At 44.8% G+C, this 21,509-nt stretch overlaps 2 protein-coding genes across 2 annotated transcripts in view; one reads left to right on the forward strand and one right to left on the reverse strand.

The window, feature by feature from the left end:
- The window catches only part of LOC127606352 (uncharacterized), a 674,358-nt gene that overhangs the window by 495,881 nt on the left and 156,968 nt on the right, over positions 1-21,509 (forward strand). The window lies entirely within an intron of this gene.
- Positions 355-1,958, reverse strand: her6 (hairy-related 6). Its single transcript, XM_052074650.1, has 4 exons — positions 1,670-1,958; positions 1,468-1,563; positions 1,285-1,372; positions 355-1,172 (listed from the first exon to the last, which is right to left on the reverse strand). Exons 1-4 carry the CDS (start codon positions 1,775-1,777, stop codon positions 640-642), a joined length of 825 nt encoding a protein of 274 aa, XP_051930610.1. The 5' UTR covers positions 1,778-1,958; the 3' UTR covers positions 355-639.

Consider the following 21,509-nt stretch of genomic DNA (forward strand, 5'->3'; position numbering starts at 1 on the left):
TGAAAGCCACCTCACGAGCGCAAGTGGCCCACAGTCAAGAGTCAGATCGTGAGCTCTGATCTTCTGAGACTTCCAACACTTTTGTTTTTTGGATGATTCGCTAGATTGGTCTGCTGCAGTGTACAACTGCTTTGTGGCAACAACCGTTTAGTTCTATAGTAAAATGCGACCTCGGTGTAAAACATGAGCGAGTATTTGACATTTTCTCTTCAGTTAACTCATAATATTCAAAGTACATGGTTAGCTTTTCACAATATTTTGACCAAAACTAACATTCCGTCAGTTCCAAACGAACTAATAATACTGTGGTTTATGTTGTGATAAAAAATTTAACTTCAAAAACAAACGAGAGTGTTCGAGAAGTAAAAAATTTATTTGTCTTCCAAAAAGAAGAACGGCATAAGCGCATAAAACATCTTTGGCTTCAAAAAAAGTAGGAAAGACCACTGTGTATATATATATATATTTTTAAAAATGCAGTGAACGGACTTCCACAATACAAATCTCATTTCAATATGAACTTTACTGGCTTTGTTAGCTGTACAAATATAGTGCATAATCTTTTTCCATTTGATTAAAAAAACTAACATGGCGCAACAAGGAGAACTAGCAAGTGTCATTTGAGAGTCTTGGCTGTGTTCACCAGGGCCGCCACACCGAGTCCGTGTTTCCCGACGGGGCTCCGGGGGAGACGGCAGCCGGCACCGGCGTCGGTGTCCCGGGGCTGTTGGCGTACACGGGAATGACGGGACCGTTGGGGGCAAACGCAGCGTTGGGTATGAGGAAGGCAAACTGTCCGTCCGTGGCAGGCACAATCTGGAAGCCGCCGTACACTTTGGTGGCGTCCGAGTTGGGTAAAGTGGCCGGAGAAGGAGCTCCCTTACACTGCACGCCGCTCATTGGCAGCACCTGTGGGGAGGACCCGGGAATCTGCACCATAGGCTGGCCGAACGAGGGGTGTGTTGGTCCGGCCGCCGGAGGCATCTGGTGCTGGCTAGGGTAGTTCATAGCGTTGATCTGCGTCATGCAGTTTGCGAGATGGCCGAGGAGCCGCGTTCGGACCTCCGTGTTGACGCCCTCGCAGGTAGACAGAAAGCGAGTCACTTCGTTCATGCACTCGCTGAAACCGGCGCGATACTTGCCCAACACAGTGGGGTCGGTGTTGAGAGCAGCTGTCCAAAAAAAAAAAAAAAAGACGGCAATTTATTTGAGATCACTTTTTTGGGGGGGTTACATGTGTAATTGAAGAGTCGATAGTGCATCCACCGATGAAAGGAAACTCACCAGTCATTTGAGCTCTCTGGAGGTTCCGCAGATGTTTCACTGTCATCTCCAGGATGTCTGCTTTCTCCAGTTTGGAGTGTCTGGAGCTCTGCGCCGGAGAAAGGCACGGGAACACACGATTAGGATCCTGGCGATCACTTCCAAATGTTCAGCTTTTTGTATTTCTTCCCAACTCACACTTACATCTTTCTTGAGCGCATCTAAGATGAGCGTTTTAAGTTGGCCTAAACTCTCGTTGATACGAGCTCTTCTGCGCTTCTCCATAATTGGCTTGGAAGACTTGGGAGAGAAAATAACGAATGAGGAAATTAATAAACTTCAAATTGTGAGTAAAAGGCGCATTAAAGTGTCTCAAAATGGCAGAGGTTCGTTTCGATAAACTCACCTTTCTGTGCTCGGAAGCTGTTTTGGGTTTATCGGGGGTCGAATTCATGCTTGCCGGGGTGGCAGCGACCGGGGAAGAGGACGATTTTTCCATCATGTCGGCAGGCATCTTAACGGCGAAATCAATTATTCCTCAAAACGCAGCAAAATATGGTCCACCGATGCAAAAAGGAAGTGGGGGGGAAAAAAGAAGTCCCGCGTCAGTGCGCCAAGTTTGAATCCAAGAGGGCGACGTGCCGCTGCGAGTGTGTGTCTGCGTGTGTCGGTGCGTCTGCGTGTGGCGTGTATTTATATCTCGCCCCGCACGCGAACGGCTCGTGTGAAACTTCCCAAACTTTCTTTCCCACACTAACTTCCCACCAATCAGGACGAGGCGCACGCGGCCCGGGGGAGGACGGCTCGTGGTCGGCGCCCTCCCATTGGCTGCGTGGCGGCTCGCAGCTGGCGGCCAATGGCGCGCCGCCCGGGCTGAGGGCGCAGCCGGGAAACTGCCTTCCAGTCTTCAATCATCACACGGCGGGCACCCGCACGGGAGCAGGCGCGAGCGGCGAGGCACCCTTTCGCTCCCGGAGCGCAAAGATAAACAATTACGGCACACGTCCGCGATACGCACGCACCCGCCCGGCCTTGACATGAGAAAACACGCCGACACGTCCCACCAAAGTTGATGTTTACTTAGCTTTTATGAAAGGATTTCAAATATATATTGGTAATGTAGGCTGCTTTATTTCAAACACTGAAAAGTGGGCATTTGTACAAATTGCAACCTCTTGTTCGATTTTCAAAACGTTGAACAGTTGTGTAATTCCCCTGAAGGCAACAATCGAAACGTCAATGGATATCTGATTGGCAACAAAAAATGTGCAAAAGTAACATCCATCCCACATTTCTAATTTGTTTTCAAAATAGAACGTTGGTTGTCCATTTCACCCAAACGCCACTCGACCAGCAAAACGCTTTTACCAATTGTAGACAAACTATCACAAGAGTCTCTCCATATCTATCTATACAATTTACGGCTAATCTAAGAATGGTTCACGAACTTTTTCAACTCAAGATCGCAATGAAAATGCGTGTGCCTTCCCAAGACGATGACGTCACGTGTTACCATACCATACATTTTAAATACAGTCAATGCCAATGTGCCACTAAATCGTCCGCCTGCTTCATGCTCAATTAAAATAAAATACAGCTGCGAGTGACTGGGTGCAGTGGCGGGTCGTCCATCCTTCCAGACAACATGAGAAAACAAGAGGATGTGTTGCGAAAACAAAATCTAAATGAAAAGAATGCTTCTTTAGGTGCGCAACACAGCTTGCAAACACGTGGAATAAAGTAAAATCAGCAGGTCCGCACAACAAGTGCGTCTTTATTCCCACTGGCAGACTGGAATCGAATCAAGTTGTGCACCATGTGCGCTAGCCTGTACAGATGTTTGTCATTTAATCACGCATGGAGTCGTGCATTTGGAGCGCGTGCCAAGCTGGTTTTACGAGCACGGTGCGTGGAGATTTGGCCGCTGGGCCGTAGACGAGGGGAGGTGAGGTGAGGAGGGGGAGTGCGAGGGGTGGGGGGAGAGAAGAGGTGAGGAGGGTGCGGGGTGCGTGGCTGAGGCAGCAGCGGTGGCGGCGGCTGCGGCTGCGGTGGTTTACATTAGAGGCGAAGGTAAATAGCAGCTGCTGTTTTAAAAGCCTGGGAAAACCACGCCTCCCGAGCGAGCTGGACCCGGGCTTCCTTATCGGAATGCGAGCGAGACCAAAGCAGAGAGATTTGTTGCTCGCAGATGCCGCCTTCCTCCCCGCCCGTGGCCACCAACCACACAGCCGCCACCCGTCAAGACAGGCTTCCGAATCATTCCATTCGCTCGTCTTTATGGCGGCTGGCAGAAGTAAGGCTTCTAATGGCGCTTACTTCATCGATCTTTTGTCTCCGAACGCTCGATTATAATCGCGACTGAAATTAAAATGCCAAAGTACAACGATCCTGCCCGCTCCCTTCCTCGGCACACCTTCAGTAGCCGCAGAGACCGCGACACGTGGCGCGCAGGCGACCGCGGGGAAGGCGCGCTTCTCGCCCGCTTGCCGCCTCCGTCCGCGGGGCGTCGCAGACGGCCGGCATGCCGCCGCCGCCGCGCCGATTTGATCGGCAGGCACACGCGGCTGCGCCTCCGTCGGGGAGGGGGAGAGACAAATGACAGATTCGCCCCCCCCTCGACTAACATTCACACAGCTAATAGGGTGAATTATCGTTGCATGTTCTGCCACCGCAAACGTTGAAAGAAGCAATAATCGAGACTTTTGAAACGAGATGAGGGGGTGCAATTCTTGCTGAGCGTCAGTTGGGCAAAAAAGGCTACTGTTTGTGGTGGGCGCATCGATCCAATTATTGATAACACCGATACCATTAATATCAGATCGATACCTTTCTACACAAGAGTTTCCGTTTCGCTCTTGCGCGTATCGTCAAACAGGCCTGGTGACCAGGCTCACCGCTTCTGTAAGTTTTGCAAGCACAGTTTTGCCCCCTTTTTTTGTTTTTCTATCAGTAATTTGAATTAAACAATCAACTTTGCTCTAATTATATCCTGGTAATTAATACAAAAGGACACATCACAAAAATACTTAAAAAACTAAACTGTGAAAAATAAGTGCAATATGAAAAAAATCAAGTTTTTTACATTCCAATAACATTACATTGTAATTTAAACAGCTAAACATTCAACCGCAACATATGATTTAATGCAATGAATTATTGCCAACATATAATACTAAACAACCAAGAAGTAATACCTGAAATGTGTTTGGATTTTATAGTAATTGAGAAATTCCAACTTAAACAAACACAGAGCACAGAAAAACACAAACAGGGCATATAACAATAATGTCACCAGTGTATACGCTACGCTCTGTGGGAACAACGACTTGCTCTTAATTACAGCGCATAACTTCCAGTAGAGATTTGTGCTGCCCGCATGCGTGTTGTGGCACAATGTCGCACGACACTGAACACATTAAAATAGGACTTGTGGAAGTTTAACAAACCATGTTGACACTATGAGAACAGGACCAAAAAAAACAACAACAGCAAAAAACAAGTAGAACTTTGATTTGATATGTGCAATGAATGATGCTCCATATCAACATGGATCAAATGTGGTTACAATATATATATATATATATATATATATATATATATATAAATCGATTCTGTGTAAAAAGTAATGCCAAACAAACGCTAGGTCTTCTGGTTTGGCTTTGATGATTTCATAAGAGGCTGCAGAAAAAAAACAGAAGCCACACACGTGTCATGGTGTGTGTATTTATGGCTGCAAGTCTTGCGTACAGGTGCCCGAAGCGGTTGTAAAGCCAACATATCTTTCATGTACAACAATGCTGCCTCTGTCAAATACATCATCAGCATGTCTCATTGTTGGAGACTGCACACCTGCACAAAAGCTGAGCAAAGCTCCCAAAACAAATGAAGCCATGTGGAGCAGACAGAGCGCGCGTTTTGAAACACTCTCTGCCTGAACGACTTTCTCACGCTCATGTTGCAAAAAAGGTCTCCGGCGGTGAACTGCGTCAGCCCGCCCCCTTCTGAGGTTCAGGCTGCACCTGGCTGCTGTCTGTCCCCTCAAGTGTTACCTGTTACAACTCGATGGCTCTCTATAATATGGAAGTGTGGGAACCACACATGCCTCAAAAGGACCTCTAAGAATTGAGAGTAGGTTTCACATGATCAGGATTTTGGAGACGATCAGAAGGTTAGATATTTAAAAAAAAAAAAAAACATTACCAATCACTTCAGAAAATGGAGTAATATATGTCCACACAACTTAATTATATATGCTGTGCTGCAAAAATGGTGTTGAATAATCTGGATCAAGAATCTTTTAATTTGTCCAGCCTATTGACAAAATAAAATGGAGTAAATTCAACACACATTTTTTCAGCATATGAAACATCGGATTATTAATTTAATTGGTTCGCATGATGACAGGGAGAAATTCTCATTCAGGTGTTTTTTCGTTTGCTTCTTTTCTAATTCATCGGTTGGTTTTGGCTGAACAAACTGATCCATTGAAACGTGTCTGATGTCACGCTGTCATTTAAAAGATTGCTCGATTGTGCAATTTGCTGCCCGTTTGTTTGAATCACTTTTTTGATTACCTTGCCCCCAGAACAATGTGAATGAGTCAGAACAATGATGAACAACCCGAGAAAAAGGACAGCGCCGATCTTTCTGCTCATCTATGACAAGTCCTCCCTAACTGTCTTTAGCAGTTTCACATGAGAAGCCATTGCACCCGTTTATGCTACTTCAGAACAAAGATTAAATGTGGCGTTGCCCCGTGTTTCTCACGTGACTGACTACAGGAAATGAACATAACTGCTGCAGTCACGTCACACACAGACAAGAGGAGGGGTTCCTGTGTTTCTGATCCCAAAAAAAATGCATGAACATAATTTGTCACTTGTGGCTGGGGGTTTTGGTAAAACATGCTAAATACTATCGCTATCTTGGCGCAGAAAATGTAAACAAGTAAATTCTTACCACTTATGACAACTTCCTTGCTCCCCATTCTCTAAGCCTGCTCCTATTTTGGCTTGTATTGGAAACTGGCCATGTTATCCAAGTCCCAGTGCCCACAGACCGCAATGATAATTTTGTCGTACATTTTTTTCCTCCACACTACCTGCACTGAACGCCGTGTCTATTTGTACTGTGTGACATAGTAAGCAAATTTTCAACGTTGTTTGGCTGTGGCACAGATTTGTTCCTAACCTCGCAAACTGCATGCATTGACTTTGTGTGTAATCGTGTCATGAAGGTACGAGAAAAAAATCGAAAACACCCATAACCAAATTTCATAAAACACTATGGTGGTGGTAATGTGTGTGTGTGTGTAGTGTGTAAGGAAGGCTGCATATAGAACAATACAGATTTGAAAAAGAAAGAAGGCTATTTTTTTGTAGTTTTGTACATAGTCATATAGTTAGCAACTAGGTCAGACAGGAAGTTGTAGTCAAAGTCCCTGGAATTTAAGTCGCAAATGAGTATTTTTTTTTAACTCATTCACTCCCAAATACATTTTTAAATGTCTTTTCAGACTTGGTCCAGAATTGGCTGGTACTGAATGAGTTTTAACCACCTTCTTGACACACATCTATCGATCGATCGATAGATTTAAACTAGCAATTTTTTGGTAGTATTTTTTAGTCACGATATTTACTGATGAATATGTGAAACTGCAAAGGTGATGATGATCTATCAGCTTTGTAATACGACACAGCTGACAGATCGACTATGTTTTGTGGTTACATCGCAACACATCTATGACTATATCGGGAGGGGCGTGGCATTGGCGTTGTCTACAAGGCATACTGCAGCACCAGCATTGACTATGTGGCACTCTGCATCCTTCCCCCTGTGCAGCACGGTAAAGATAACTTAACAGTTCTTCAGATAAATAAAATTGAATAAAAACTTGAGATGGTAGTCTTTGGATGACACGACATAAGCGGGGACATTTGGTAATAAAAATGGTTTCAACGAGGAATCCATGAATATCCGCTACCGCGAAGTCTGAAGTGCAAGATAGCAGGGGATTACTGTTGTTGTGGAACCCATCCTCAATCTTAATGACAAAGGGGGTGATTGTATATTTTGGCACTCATCAAAATTTTAATCGTTCAGTATCGGCAGAAAGTACTTTCAACCTGTGAACAAAACTCATCCCACTTCACCTTACCCTTAAACCCCTCACTTTTTAAAAAAAAATCCCCCCTCCAATGTTTTTTTCCCCCGCTCACTTCCTGATTCCACCACTCCCGTGGTTAAAATTTTTTTACAAGATCTTCGACGCACTCACCTCCACAAACTGCAATAACACAATTAGACAGCGGAACTGTGGGAGAGAGTACGTGTGAAAGTGTGAGATACTGGGTTAAACGATCTGGCACATCCTCACCCGTGCATTGCTCATTCCTTAATGTGTAAACCATTAGCGGGCAGGTTTTGCTGCCAAAAGGTGGCCCCGGTGCCGCGACAGTAACACTGCTGCGCGAGTTCCCAGATTATTACACTAGCATTTAGACCTCATTAAGGCTGGCAGAAGGAGCCGGCGGAAAGCGGACAGACGGTCAGTGTATGTATGAAAGCCAAGCGTAGGGTGTCGTGCCGTGCGGCTGTCGTGGCCCAACTGAGGGTGGCACGGTGTTGACACCATCTGCCTTCACACAGTGGCGAGTCCAGCACACTTGTGATAAGCACGTTCAAAAAGTCACCAGAGGTTCCAAACCCGATAAGATGACGAGTCTGACACCAAAGCAGCTCTTAGAAGAAGGAAATGAGTATTGAGCGCATTCTAAACATTCTCAGATTTCAATGATCGGTCACTACGTTAACGTTTCAGTTGAATTGGTCCGGCCTTAATGGAGACTAATGTAGGCATGACTATATTGCAACCTCCAAAGTTGAGCATCATGTAGTTAAAAATAAAATAATGAATCAACACACTACCAGTGATGCCATACGACACAATTTAAAGAAAAGGAATCAATTCTATGCTCAAACTGTCACCACCAAAAACCCTTTTGAAGTGTATGGGCAATATTTTAATTAAAATGACCAGTCCGAACTGGAACTAAATGTAAAAAAAAAAAAAAGTCATTCCTAATAAAATCAAATTCAAGTAAAAATGACGCAAATCTCTGAAAACCGTTTGAAGATGCCTGACAGCAGGTGCAGGAACCATTGGCAAACTTCTCTCATCACTTTCATGCAATTTATGAGCGGTGAAATGCTTCATGCTACAGCATATTTATATTGAATTCATCGTCGCTGATGTTGTCCCCATAGGAAGGATCCAATTCCGGCCTCCCGTCACTCGCTCCCTATACATTCTTGAGTTCATATAAGGTTGTTTTTGTGTGTTTTCAAATCTTTAAATGGTCTCTCCCCGTGCACCTTTCTTCTCTGAGCTCCTCTCAGATGATGCGTTTAAAACTCCATGTTAAAATCAGACTTTTGTTGACAGCCCTATTGTACAACATTGAGGGTCCGCTGTATTCCATCCTAAACTCTGAAAGCAGAGATCCTCAGTACTGATTTTGGACTGAAGAGAAAATAGAGTGTGCGTTGGTGTGTACCAACTGTGAACGGCGTGTACGTTCGCACACACACCGACCCAGCACAGCTTGATTGTGTGTTATTAGTAGGAGTGGAGTGGAACCTGCGCTCCGCCGCTGTTAGCGAGGCCAGCCAAGGCTCGGAGAGCAGGATGAAAGCAGCGACAAAGAGATAGACAAGAGGAGAACTGACAGATCCTCGGAGCAGCGAGAACAGAAGGAGGAGGAGAGGAGATTGTGGGTGAGGGTTGAAGGGGGGGGGGCGTTGGAAGAGCTCCAGATACAACTGCACACATCGCTTACCTCTCCTCGTGCACACACAAGCAGAGGTGCCTGGAGCAGCCCGGAAGCAAGGAAAACAACAAGTGAAGTGAACGCGCTCATGATAGCTTTCTCTCGCTCAAACACAAAGTGAGATCAGCGAGGGTCAGCGCAAGCCTCGCAGTCAGTGGAACTGGGCTCTACTTGGCTGGCTCAAACAGAGAAAAATGTTTGAAGGCCTGAATGCTAGGCTGGAGGCAGGAGGCTCCCCAAGCAGCTGCCACTGATGCGAGCACTTCCTTGAGGGGTCTCTCTCTCTCTCTCCCCTCTGCTTTGTTTTCCTTTTGCTCAGCCCCCACAACACCTCACTCTGCTTCCCTCCATCCACGTCACTCCTACATCTCTCTTCCTTCCCGCCAGCTCCATGAGAGGATGGCCTTTTCTCCGATGCCTCACGGAGGAGATGAGCGGAATTTGCATGTGTGGGGGAGGCAGCGTAACACCGGAGGTCAGGGGTCACGGTGAGTCAAACCCAGCAGCGGTGGAGAGGAAACGGTCGGGCAGAGGACCCGTGAGCTGGCCTGGGTCGGTGGTTAGAATGCCCGAGGCTGGAGTACGCTGGGACTACGGCTGGAGCTGATGCTGCAGGTAGAGGGGTGGGTGGGGGTAAGGGCCGCTCATGCAAATGCAGGCTAACCACCGCTGACACACCGGCGAAAGATGAAAGGCTAACAGTGTTGCAGTCGGGACACCGACAAGTTTCTATTGCAATGGATTCACTCTCCCAAGAGGGCCAAAATCTTCCAGCGTTCCAAGTTGGAATCACATCTTGCCTGACATCACCAAGAACTCAGCATATCTCCCAGAAATTGATTCACGCTACACATTTGCGTGTATATGGGTTTTCTTTTAATCACATTTAGTCCAAAAGAAGGGTCAGCCTCAACATTGGGTGGTAAGAGAAGCATGTGAGAAGAGAAAAGGGCAAGCTTTTTTAAATGACAACTTTATGTCATTTGCGTTCAAAGCACTAACTTAGGTATTAAAACATACGGCACATGTGATAGTTAAGCTAGATTGATTGTGTTGTTTTAACAGCAGTTAACATGAGGTTTTATGATAGCAACTATTTGAAACTTGTATGTATTATTTCCTAAAAAAATAAAATAAAATTCTAGGTTCAAAATCCAAACGATTCAGAACTTAGTAAAATGCCATTCAACATAGGCCATTCCACTGTATTTATTTATTATACATGGCGGTAATATGGTTTCAACAACAGCTTGTTTTGAATGCACCTTTGTCTTGTCTTAAAGCCGGTTAAATGATCTCGGTGTGGCTTGTCTGTTGTCAGTGAGCACTGGGACATTTGAATTACAGGTGCATGAAAACCTTTTTGCCTCCTGAGGAGGCCGTTTGTTGGCCATATAGTTACCTATAGCAGGCTTGTCTTTGAAAACAGGCCAGAGCATGCGTGAACGTGCACACACACGCGCGCACACAAAACATATGACTAATATGTACAAAACTACAAAAAAACTGCCTCCTTAAAATCGTTATTGTTCTATATGCACCCTTCCTTACACTCTTCTTAGACACACAAAAAGCAGTACTGACAGCTTGATGCTGTGAATGATTATCTCTAATAAGCCTCGTTTAGTATAAACAAATATTCAAAGCATCAATGTCAATCTCTTTCCCATGCACTCACTGACCCCCACACCCCCAACCATTCATAAGACAAAGATAAAACATGTCACAATAAGGGTCGTATTTGCATAAAGGTGATGACTTTGAATACAGGTATGGAAAAGAGGGGTGTTTTATTTTATTTTTTGGGAGTTGGTCTTTCTGACCTCCTCTTAGCAAATATTGTGCGTCAAAGCAACGCATGCTTGATGATCAACAGGATGTAGTCACCAAAAAGAGTGCCCCAGTAAGACAAGCTATGCAGCGGTTTCTTGAGTACAACCAATATTTGGTTGAAAAAAAACATGCTTGAAAGTTAAAATGACTTGAAAGGTTCGAAATGTCATGTGTCAACCTATCTTGTGAGCCAGAAACTGTCCACTTGGGCAGGCCTCTGCTGAGTATGTGATAGTCCTCAGCTGAGGTCTAAAGTCATGTCATCTTTTTCTTATTTTCATTTCAGTGGATGTCATTTTAACCAGCACTGAAGGATTAAAGGTGGAATTTGCAGTTTGCAAAACACATGACTATTTGTCATTTTTGTTTTGGCGAGTTGACAGTAGAAAAATGATCTGAAAATAAGACCGACATGGAAATAAGATATTAAAAATATGCCCTCTCAGTATACGGTATGCATACGCTAACCACCATTAAGAAACTACTGCACCTGAGCACAAACAAGAAATGAGAGACACAAGCGATGACAGAGACGACACATATACGTGCTCTCTCATTGTTGCACTATAACCCGTTAAATGTTGGGCTTGAAGAGCGTTGCTGAAATCTTGCGGAATATCTACAGATAGTTGGCAAAGGATATTACACAATATATATATATATATATATATATATACGTTCCACATGTAAAAAAAAAAAAAAGAAAATACGACAGATCTTCAGATAAAACAAGGGTGATCATAAGACGTGTCTTTCAGAGGTGGGCATAGGCGGCTCACAGAATTCAGAATCGATGCGGAATTTGCAAAATCTCTGCTCGACAGGTAAATTGATCAACTCCTTTGGATTTTTAACAGCTGGTACATGAAAAAAAGAGGAAGGGATTATTAAGGTGAGGCTACATCCAAATCTTGCTAAGCGGTGTTAGAACTGTAACGTGTGTTTTGGTCATAATTTGACTTGTTCCAATGATTACTCTCAAGGACTGTGCAGTGGTGAGGAAAAAGAAGAAGATATCTTCTGTATGTGACTGTGAAGTCAGATGTCTCACATTCTGAGCAGAAGAGACAGAAAGCATTCACTCTCGTGCCATTTGGGAATAATCGGCAGTCGTATTGTGAATGCTTGAGCAGAAATGTTGGCTATGTTGACTGATATCAATTGTTTTCATTTAGTTGGTTGGTTGGTTGGTTTTTTTTTTTTTTGCTCATCCAGCCAGCCATAACACACAGATTATTGTCAATAAATGACTCACTGTTGCAGGTGTTGTGAATTTGAGTCAGTCCGTTGATGCCGTTTGACAAGGAGCAGGAGTTTGTTTTTATATGACATTCATGGTTGATTTCAGTTCATAATGGAAAATTAGAAACCAAGTGCATCATTGACGGTAGCGTTTAGTATCCCCCTCATTCATCATTACAGACTGTTTAGCTTGGCTAACGCCTTTTAATCATCTTAAAATGTTACTTTAAACACCGCCTGTAAGGTAAATAATGGTTTTGTGATGGAGACAGTTTGGGTTTAGGAATAAATTATTCGAATGATCCCAAACCAAATATCTACCAGTGTGACGGAGCGGATTGTGGTTATACTTCCTGGTACCACTCTATATAAGAAAGGAACGTCTTGGCTTCGATGGAAAGCCTAATTTCGACACCCTTCATGAATAAATCAACACGGCAGCATGTAATTAGGCTTGAAAAGTGTCCTTAAGCAAGATGTGGAAGTCGAAGTACATCAAGAGCAGCTGTTCTGTACCACATCTGGCCCTGACCTCTGACCTCCCTGGAGGGAAGAATGCTAAAACAAAAGTCCACACGGGAATCGGTGAGGTATTACCGTTATCACCGAAGCGTGATCCAACTAATTGCTTGAACAATAATTCACAGGGTCGTCCTCCTGTGCTTAACTGGCACAGGGCGCCGCAGTCTGCGAGGAAGCCCTGGGAGGCCCCGGAGCCTTTTTTCTTCCTCCTACCTGGGCCAAGGCCAACCTTATCTGAGGAGAGGGCCCGAGGATTACTCTCCCTCTGAGCATTAGCCTCTTTCCTGGCGATCTCTCCCTCCTCTCTTTCACCTCCAACCCTCATCAAGCGCCCCCCCGATTGCGGCCCTCAGCACTCCACCTTTCCCGTGGGAGTTTGCAAAGCCAGGATAACCTTGAGACCTCAGCTGGTCGGCTGCCAGAAACATTAAAGAAATTCCCTCCTTCCCTCCTTTTGTCTTTCTATCCTCACCTCACTGGTGCACCCCCATTTCCACCACCCTCAAGGCCTCCTCCTGATCACTGGGACATTACTATTTTTTTTTCTCATTGCACTAGTCCCCCCCCCACCCCACCTCCTCTTTCGATTTTGGACCTTTTTTTTTTGCCTTCTCAGCCTCCTCCAATTGTCACTGAGATTAGCCCTTTTTCTTTCTCTTTCCCTCCCTCATTTCCTTCTTTCTCGTCTTCGACAGGAGCAAGAGGGTGGGGGCTCAAGTAAAGTGAAAGAAGAAGGGGCTGTTCACATGATCTCTAGCATAGATGACTATTATTTGTAGAATGTCGAGCTGCCAATTTCAATTTAGCCTGCCCTATGATCAGGCCAAAAATAGACGCCTCATTTGAAAAGTGGAAATCAAACTGTCCCGCCGGGGGGGGAAGGGTGGGGGTGACTGACATTGATTGCAAACTAACTGTTTTGGTGGCAGCCTGCACTTTGCGTGGCTTTTGTCTACAGTCTCTCACACTCCTTCGTTTGCCCTCTCGCTATTCTCTGAGTCGCTTTCACGGCTGTCATATTCCTTTAGCGCTGCAAAGGTCAAGTGCCGCTCACTCCCTCTGAGATCTGAGCGAGCTCAGGAATACTCAGCCGCCCCGCTTTGTGGCAACAAAGCTCCTCGCTGTGAGCTCCCCTGCACTGCCACCAGCCAGCAGGGGTGGCAGCAGCAGTAGCAGGAATGCGTTTATCCCCCCCCCCCCACTAGTTAGCGCCCGCCTTTCATGCTCCGGGCTTCCCCAAGTTGATCCGTTTTCAGCGTGCCGCGACGAGGGGCCCCGTTTCGGTGCAGGATAGCAGCAGGGTTCAGCCCCGAATGTTTATGGTTACGAGTGACGGTAAGTAATGAAGACGAGCGGGAGGCCGAGAGGAATGGAAGGGAAGAACATCAAAGCGTAGTAATGATTTACATCTTGTCCAAGCGGGAGAATATTTCTCAGCCAGTACTTTGACAGCGCTAATATCGAAGCGCACGGCTTTCAGACGTGCTTTATTTTGAGACCGCATTTCAAAACTGAGGCTTTAATGTGGCCCTTTGACGAGTTTTGACGAGGAAATCGAGAAGGTCCGCAAACAACCAGCATGGTGTTTGTAATCCTTTCCCATGACATAACTACACTGATGGAGCCACGAGGGACTGGGAACTGAATCCCCTTACAAATGCGCACGTACACTCGCACCGGTATGACCTCATCAGCGGGGCATCGCAGGTTTCACCTTGCTACACCCCCAACAAACCATAGCCAGTTGAAGTCCCCGTCTCACAGTTTCCCTCCCTGACAGCCGCACCCATCTCAGACTCCATTGTTCGCCATCAGAGAGTGTCACATTTCAATCGAGAGAAGCGCAAACTAACACTCCCCAGAAGATTGCGTGGACCTGTTCGCTCAAAGTCTCAACCTCACGCAGTTTCAGTGATCCGTTTCGTTTTTCGATCCTCAACACGGAAACACAGCGGGCAGGCTTCACGAGAAAGTCCAGCGGCACATACCCGGTTGTTTAATCACGTGTCTTGGCGTATCGGACACCACCCCCGACCTCTTCAATTTAATTCATATTGTATAGGAGCAAACTGAAGTACATGTAAAGTGGGCGGGGTTAAATGATTGCGATTGTATGAAGGTTTTTGAAGAGAATATGTTCACTGCTCACAAGCAGTTAAGAAAGCAGTTTACCATGGACATGTTTCGAATTCTAATTCATTCTTATGGACGGAGGCACTACACGTCCTTGCTCCATTTATCCCTCTGCTTATTTGTATTCTGTTATTCTTCTCCCTGTGGCACATGTAAGATGGATTGTGGGTGGTAAACGGACTCCGGCTCTCTCGCTGCTCTCTTAAAAAATAAAGGTTAAAACCACAATTACCAAGTGTTAAGTGTTATTTAAAGATACAGCCGCACACAAGAAGGTGACACTTCCTATAACACACCCACAGTCCGAAGGCTCATTCTAGCGGCATTAATATGAATAAAATGTGGAGGGAACATATGGAACTCCAGTCGCAAGCTAAATTGGCGGGTTGAGGGTTCAAAGAAAGGGCGTCACGGAGGAAGTTGCGCTCATGTCCCGGAGCAAGGTGTCTTAATAGGATTAAACAATGGCCTATCAGATGCAGTTTAGATAACAACATCTGTCAAATGAGCCACTTCAACACTTTGCCAGAGAATCTTCCTGCCTTCATTTATCTAGGAATCAACTTGCTTCTTGCAAACAGACTTGAAAGGCTTTGCCTTGGGCTCAGTGGGATGCTGAAGGGGAGAAATCTTAAAGCTATGCATGAGGCAAATGGCAAGGCCGGGGACACTTTTGCAGCCCAGCCATGCTGCAAACATGGGCATGTTCAAACTTTTGACAAGGTTGCTGTTGAAGGCACATACCATCACAACAAGCGGCCATCTTAGAGCATGACATGCTTGAATTGAAAAAAAAAAGCCAGGATTGAGTGGCCTGTGAAAGGTCAAAAATGAATGGGAGAGATTGGATGTCAATAAGTGCATGCATGGGAAGACGTACTGCATGGTTCGATGTAAATTTGTTTCATTTTTAGCTTTTTCAGCTCTCAAGTTTCAAATGGTCATTTTAACTTTGAAAGGTACCAATGAAAACTATGAAAAGTACTTCATCCTAAGCGTACCAGTCACAATGAGACCAAAGGAAAACAAGTGTCTCGTATGCATTTGTTGGCTATTGTGAGGGTCGAGGGTAGCACTAAAACTGCCGTCTGCAGAATATGATACTCCAATATCCAAATGTCAGGTACAGCAACATACTGTAGTAAAGTAACATTAAATGTCTGTCAATTATGTCCCCACCAATTTCTAACCCTAAATGCTGAAACGATACAATGGTTTAACTGCTCGGCTAATGAGAGGCCAGCATTGTTTTGCATCACCTACATGGCATTTACTCAGCATGCCTAGCACCTGAGCATTCAAAAGAGTTTTTCCAATTGTAAAACACTGTGTGCTGTAGGTGCCACGCCGTGGAAAAAGAGCAAGCAAAGCTCCAGTCCCATATTGCTCTTGAACATAAAACGACAGTGTACACCTCAACTTGCTCTCTCCCTCTCGCTTCATTCGTACTCAGAATCAGCAGTGGTTAAACCACTGATGACGGAACATCTCCCACCTTTATTTTCCACTCAACCCCCCCCCCCTTCTTTTTCTGAGTAATATCAAGTGTCCCGAGGAAGCCACAGTTGGCGCACAAAGCGCCAGTTCATAATTCATGTTCGAAAGGAGATTAAGAGGACGCTCTAGGCAGCGTGATCTGAGAGGTTGAGACAGACAGAATGTGATCTTGCCGCTTAGGCCACACGTGCAAGGCTGGTGCGCGAGCATACAGTACGTGTGCACTCAGTCAGAACAATTGGGTTTCTCCCTCTCTTGCGCAGGCTAATTCATGCCAGACACAATTCATCACTTCCACCAGACACAAAGAGGTGAGACACCCGCTCCCTAATTGATACTGGAATGCAGCTAGTAGGTTTTATTCAAACCTCTGAGCACTGTCGTGTTCATGTGCAAAGCCCAGAAAAGGTCTCACACAGCCCTTCCTGTTAAAGAGTGTTAGGAGGCGGACAAGGAGATGGGGGTGTTGAACGGGGGAACCAGAAGAGGAAGGGTGGGACCAGAACTCCTGCCAGGCCAGGTGTGGGACTGGGGGCTATGCAGGTAAAAACATGAAGTAGATCAGCCCATACAGCAATACGGAACAACTTCCTACTCGTCGCCATGCAAAGTGCTGAAATTGTCAAGACTGATTGTTGACCACAACAAAATCATTGAAAGGGGGAATGATCATCCTGGAACAAAACAACAACAAAATAGTGATGAAATTCATATGATTTGCTCATTTATGATGAAAATGGAGGAGGAGTGGGGGGGTCATGAATCAACGGGCTTCTCTAAGGTGCTACCCTCTGGCACTGAGACAGGAGCCTGGCTGCCTGTCTTTCATCATCAGCATGCAAGATCAGACCGTGTCTTACACATCAGCTCCTCTGTGTAAATGTGTGTGCGCGTTTGTGTGTGTGTGTGTAAAGCGAGGGCACGTAAGGGCCCAGACTGCCTGCAGGGCCCCCCACGCAGATGAGCGGGAGCACAGGAGGGTTTGGCAGAAAGCTGAGAGGAGTGTGCTCATGGGTGTGTATGTACTTGTTTGTGTGCAGTCAGGGGAAAGAGAGAGCGAGAGAGAGCGAGAGAGAGAGCATCTATCTATCTCGAAGGAAGGGAGGAAAGGTGCAGAGAGAGTGAGTCAGCCAGTCTGGGCCTATTTTGCCTCCCATCAGCCCCTCTCCCTCATGGCTCCCTTTGCTACATGCTCATTTCTTCCATTCTTCTATGCATGTTCCTGACTGGATTCGCATCCTCCCGACTCTCATTCTCAAGACAGTAGCAGCTGGGGCTAGGAGCCTGCTGGTGGAGGATACATCGATTATTATTATTTTTTTCCCAGTTATGGGGGCGGCTGCAAAATACACATGAACGCACACCAGATTCCAGTGATTCCCTTAAAGCTGACATCATTTGATTTTTTTTTTTAAACAAGCCACAGCAGATCTAAAATGTTGACCACATTTTTGTGACAAAAGTGAAACTGCAAGCACATTGGCTCAGATGAAGTCAGAAAAGTATGAAAAAGTTAGAAAAGATTTTTCATACCACAAAACCTATCACTTACTTTATATTCACTGTAAATCCTGTAGCTTACAAAACCCCAAAAACAAAACTTTATGAGTCAACCAGTCCATTGAGCGCACACATGCACACTGCATAGTGAGTGTACGCACCGTGAATAGAGTTATCAAAGACATTGATTTTTCTTCCATAAAATTGAGAACATGACATATCACCTCAGAATATTTGTCCAAAAAATTCAGTTGAGAGACCAAGAGGACATCGCAAAGGTGTGCAAACCCCAAAGCAAATAAAGTGAAACCTTCAACGTTGAATACATCGGGGACACTTGTTCGAAAATTCTTTTTTTCCTTAGCTCAAACTGTCGCCATCATAAAACCTTTAGCCACTGGATATTTGACGTAACCTTATTTAACATGTCATACTAATCAAATTTAAACGTAAAAATTGAAGGGGGTCCTCGGTTTGCAACCTTCGTTTCCTACAAAGAAAACAAACTCTTATTTGCGTGAATGCACTTGTCAAAAAAGAAGAGATTAATGCCAAATAAAGTGAGAACTGTGTTTCCAGATTGTACACAATTTTGAAATGTAATTTTCACTCGGTTTCTTAAAACCGTGCTCTGAAAAGGTGTTTTCAAAGTCTATTTTGTAAAATACATTTTCTTTATTTATCTTAACGCATATAAAAAAGTATCTTAACTTAACAAGAATAGGAACACAATGCATGGGTCAGTTGACAACTATTGCAGTAAACTGCCCAAAGATCTGCAGTCTATGTGATATGACTCATGATGACTCTTCAGTCTTCCACTGAGCCATATTTTTACAGGAAACTCTAAATTGTTCAACTTCTGGCGCTTTTGATTTGGGATGTTTGATTATACTATCGAAGCAAGGTCATCTTTAGTTATCCGCATCATTCACTTTTGGGGAACTTACTGTATCTACCATCAGCGCATTTTCACTTTTTTTTTTCTTCTTGATGTTTGCATTCGTGTGGTATCGTCGTCAGAATCATAAAAGCCAGACATTTAAACATGGGTGTGTTCAGTTTTGACTGTATAGGCTGACAGATGTAATGAATATGCAAGTTGGAACGTAAAATAAATTACCAAAGTCACTTCAAATGTGTCTGCGCCTGAGGTGGGATACACAAAAATGGCTTATCGTCAGGTTTATTTTGAAGAGATAAGAAGGTACATTTGACATTTTCAAACATATTGCACCTTCTAACACATCAGGCTGGAGGTATTTTCACAGAAATATTCCAAATTTAACAAGCTAAACTAAAAGGCGTCAGGTATTATTACCATAGAGACAGTATGTATGTGATGGACAGTCTTTGTGTGTCCCCGTCAATGCTTCATTCAACCTGACAAGGGAAAGGCCATAATTTAATCTATGCAGTATGTGCTGGAAAGTTCCACCACGGCTAATTTCTAAGAAGAGAAACAGGCTAAGGTGATAATAGTGGGGGTCTTAGGGAAGGGGAGGGTGCAAAATCAAAGTGAAAAACAGAGGAAAAAGGGAGAGTTTGGGCAGCTTTAAAGCAAAAGAAAAAGGGAGGGACTGATGAAAAGCCAAATATGCCACATTCACAAAAAAGGGGGCCCTTGCTGCTGTGCGGAACCTTTGAAGAAGGGGGTGGGGGGGAGGCTGAATGCAAGAGAGAGTGTGTGTGTGTGTGAGCGTGGAGGTAGGGGGTCACTGTATTGAAGCACATTATGTCATGGCAGTCAAAACAGCGTAAAGTTGACAGGACGGGACCCATAATCATAAGTCTCCCCTCTCTCCTCCCTCGACCCCCTCCTGGCAGTGGAGCATGCAGAGTGTGGGAAAGAGCGGCACAGGCACGCGCCAGATAAAATCTGGCCTCTCTGGGCCTCTCCACAGATGCAAACGGGACCCCAATGGCATGCAGCAGCCCTCCCTTCCTCATATACCCCCATACACATAAACATAGAGACGCAAACACATCCTCTGTACCCGGCATCACCCCTGCTGACCGTGGACGGCCATGCATCAGGGTGCATGTCATCGACTTCCTGTCTTGTCTTTGTTCGTGACATCATCCATCTTACGGAATGCTCCTATCCGCCATCTGGGCCACCCACTCAACCCGAAAAGGAACCATAAAAGGCTACATTATGGAAACTAGTCGAGTTTTCTTGGGTAAGCGGTGTACAAGGTATCAGCAAACGCCTTCTAATAATGCTAATAATGTGAAATTTTATTCTGGTGACATGATTAGCCTCTAAGAAAGTTCTGTTTTTGCATGATTGCAGATTCTAAAGTGACCTAAGGTAATGTTACCATTCAAAGCTGGCAACATTATAACATGGTCAAGGTGGATTTGTGAAATAAATATTAGCAGAAAAAAAAGTGAACCACAATCTGTAACATCACTTGTGGGAATGTTCTTCCGTTGAAAGTAATATGATTAATTCCAGGATAAAAATGTTGTGATCACAAAACCCTGAACTGTAAATGAAGTTAACAGACCAGAGAACAACAAAATAACCTTGAATCACGCTCTCGACTTTCATGACAAGGCGGTACTGTCATAACAGTTTGTGTTGCAAAAGCATCTCATGCATCATGCTCTTATCATTATTTCTGTAGAGGCAGTGCACGGGAAACTCAGCGTAAAAACAAGTGCATCTTCATTTTTCATGCTGCGGCAAGTCTAGTTTAGCATGTTTGGGAGTCTGGCAGACCTGTGTGCCATGTTGGGCGTTCCGGCACACCGGAATTTTTTTTTGGTTGTTTTTTTTTTTTTTTAACACACCCTCGGCACACCAGACAACTTGGTGACAGGAAGTAGACGAGATTTAAGACCAGGTGAAAGCAGGTCTAAGTTGCGATGCAGGTGGTGTGACGCCGGTGTTGGTGCATTTGATAGAGGCGCATCTGAATCATTATGGAAATTAAGGGGAGCTGAGGGGATACGGCATCGGCGTGGAAAGTGGTCTCTAAGCCTGTATTTCACAACAGTGACCCGTGATTGCCCTGGCCAACTTTAAATCCTCCACCTGTGGACGTCTGCTTGTACTTTGTGCGCTTGCAACACAACCAGCCAAGAGAGATTAATGTTGGACTTCTCCAACCTAACGTGACATTCCCTTAAACACGGGTGCCATTTGATTGTACCTTCGGTGGTAGTGAACTTTATCCCACCTTTCCATGATGTGACACGTATACAAAACAGTGGCATATGAAAATCTGTGCTTTTCAAGCCGTGTAAAAGGGGTGTAAGACTTGCGAGGATTGCTAAATTCTTGCAAGGGTTACTGAATTGTTGCATGACATCATGCACGATGATTGTTCCTCCTCCATAGTTAGCGGTATATTTTTCCTGTACATTTTGGTCTGTTTGAGGCATTTCAATTTGAAGGTGCCGTGGTAAAAAGCAGAGGCAAAAAAGGTGTTACAGGGAAATTCATGAGGTCACAACATCCTGACGTGCACATATTGCTTATGTAAGCCTTACAATTTGATATCTACTGTACACAAAGACATATGCTAAACATGTTCTTGTGCACACAGCTAATCCGTCAGGATTTCCTAAGCCAAGCGGTCCCTGCCTACAAGCTAAATATTTACTTATGTTGAGATACAGGCCTGAATGACTGGGGGGTATTACAGCAGTTTCTGCCCTTCAACCCTTTTATTCTCACAC

Source organism: Hippocampus zosterae, chromosome 8 (assembly GCF_025434085.1).
Source record: "Hippocampus zosterae strain Florida chromosome 8, ASM2543408v3, whole genome shotgun sequence".
Lineage (NCBI taxonomy): Eukaryota > Metazoa > Chordata > Actinopteri > Syngnathiformes > Syngnathidae > Hippocampus > Hippocampus zosterae.

Excerpts from the sequence above, each read along its gene's own strand:
- her6 (XM_052074650.1), bottom strand. The coding sequence starts at position 1,777 with ATGCCTGCCGACATGATGGAAAAATCGTCCTCTTCCCCGGTCGCTGCC. Across the intron at positions 1,373-1,467 it reads TAGATGCGCTCAAGAAAGAT|AGCTCCAGACACTCCAAACT; the intron begins GTAAGTGTGAGT and ends TCTCCGGCGCAG. Across the intron at positions 1,173-1,284 it reads CCAGAGAGCTCAAATGACTG|CTGCTCTCAACACCGACCCC; the intron begins GTGAGTTTCCTT and ends TTTTTTGGACAG.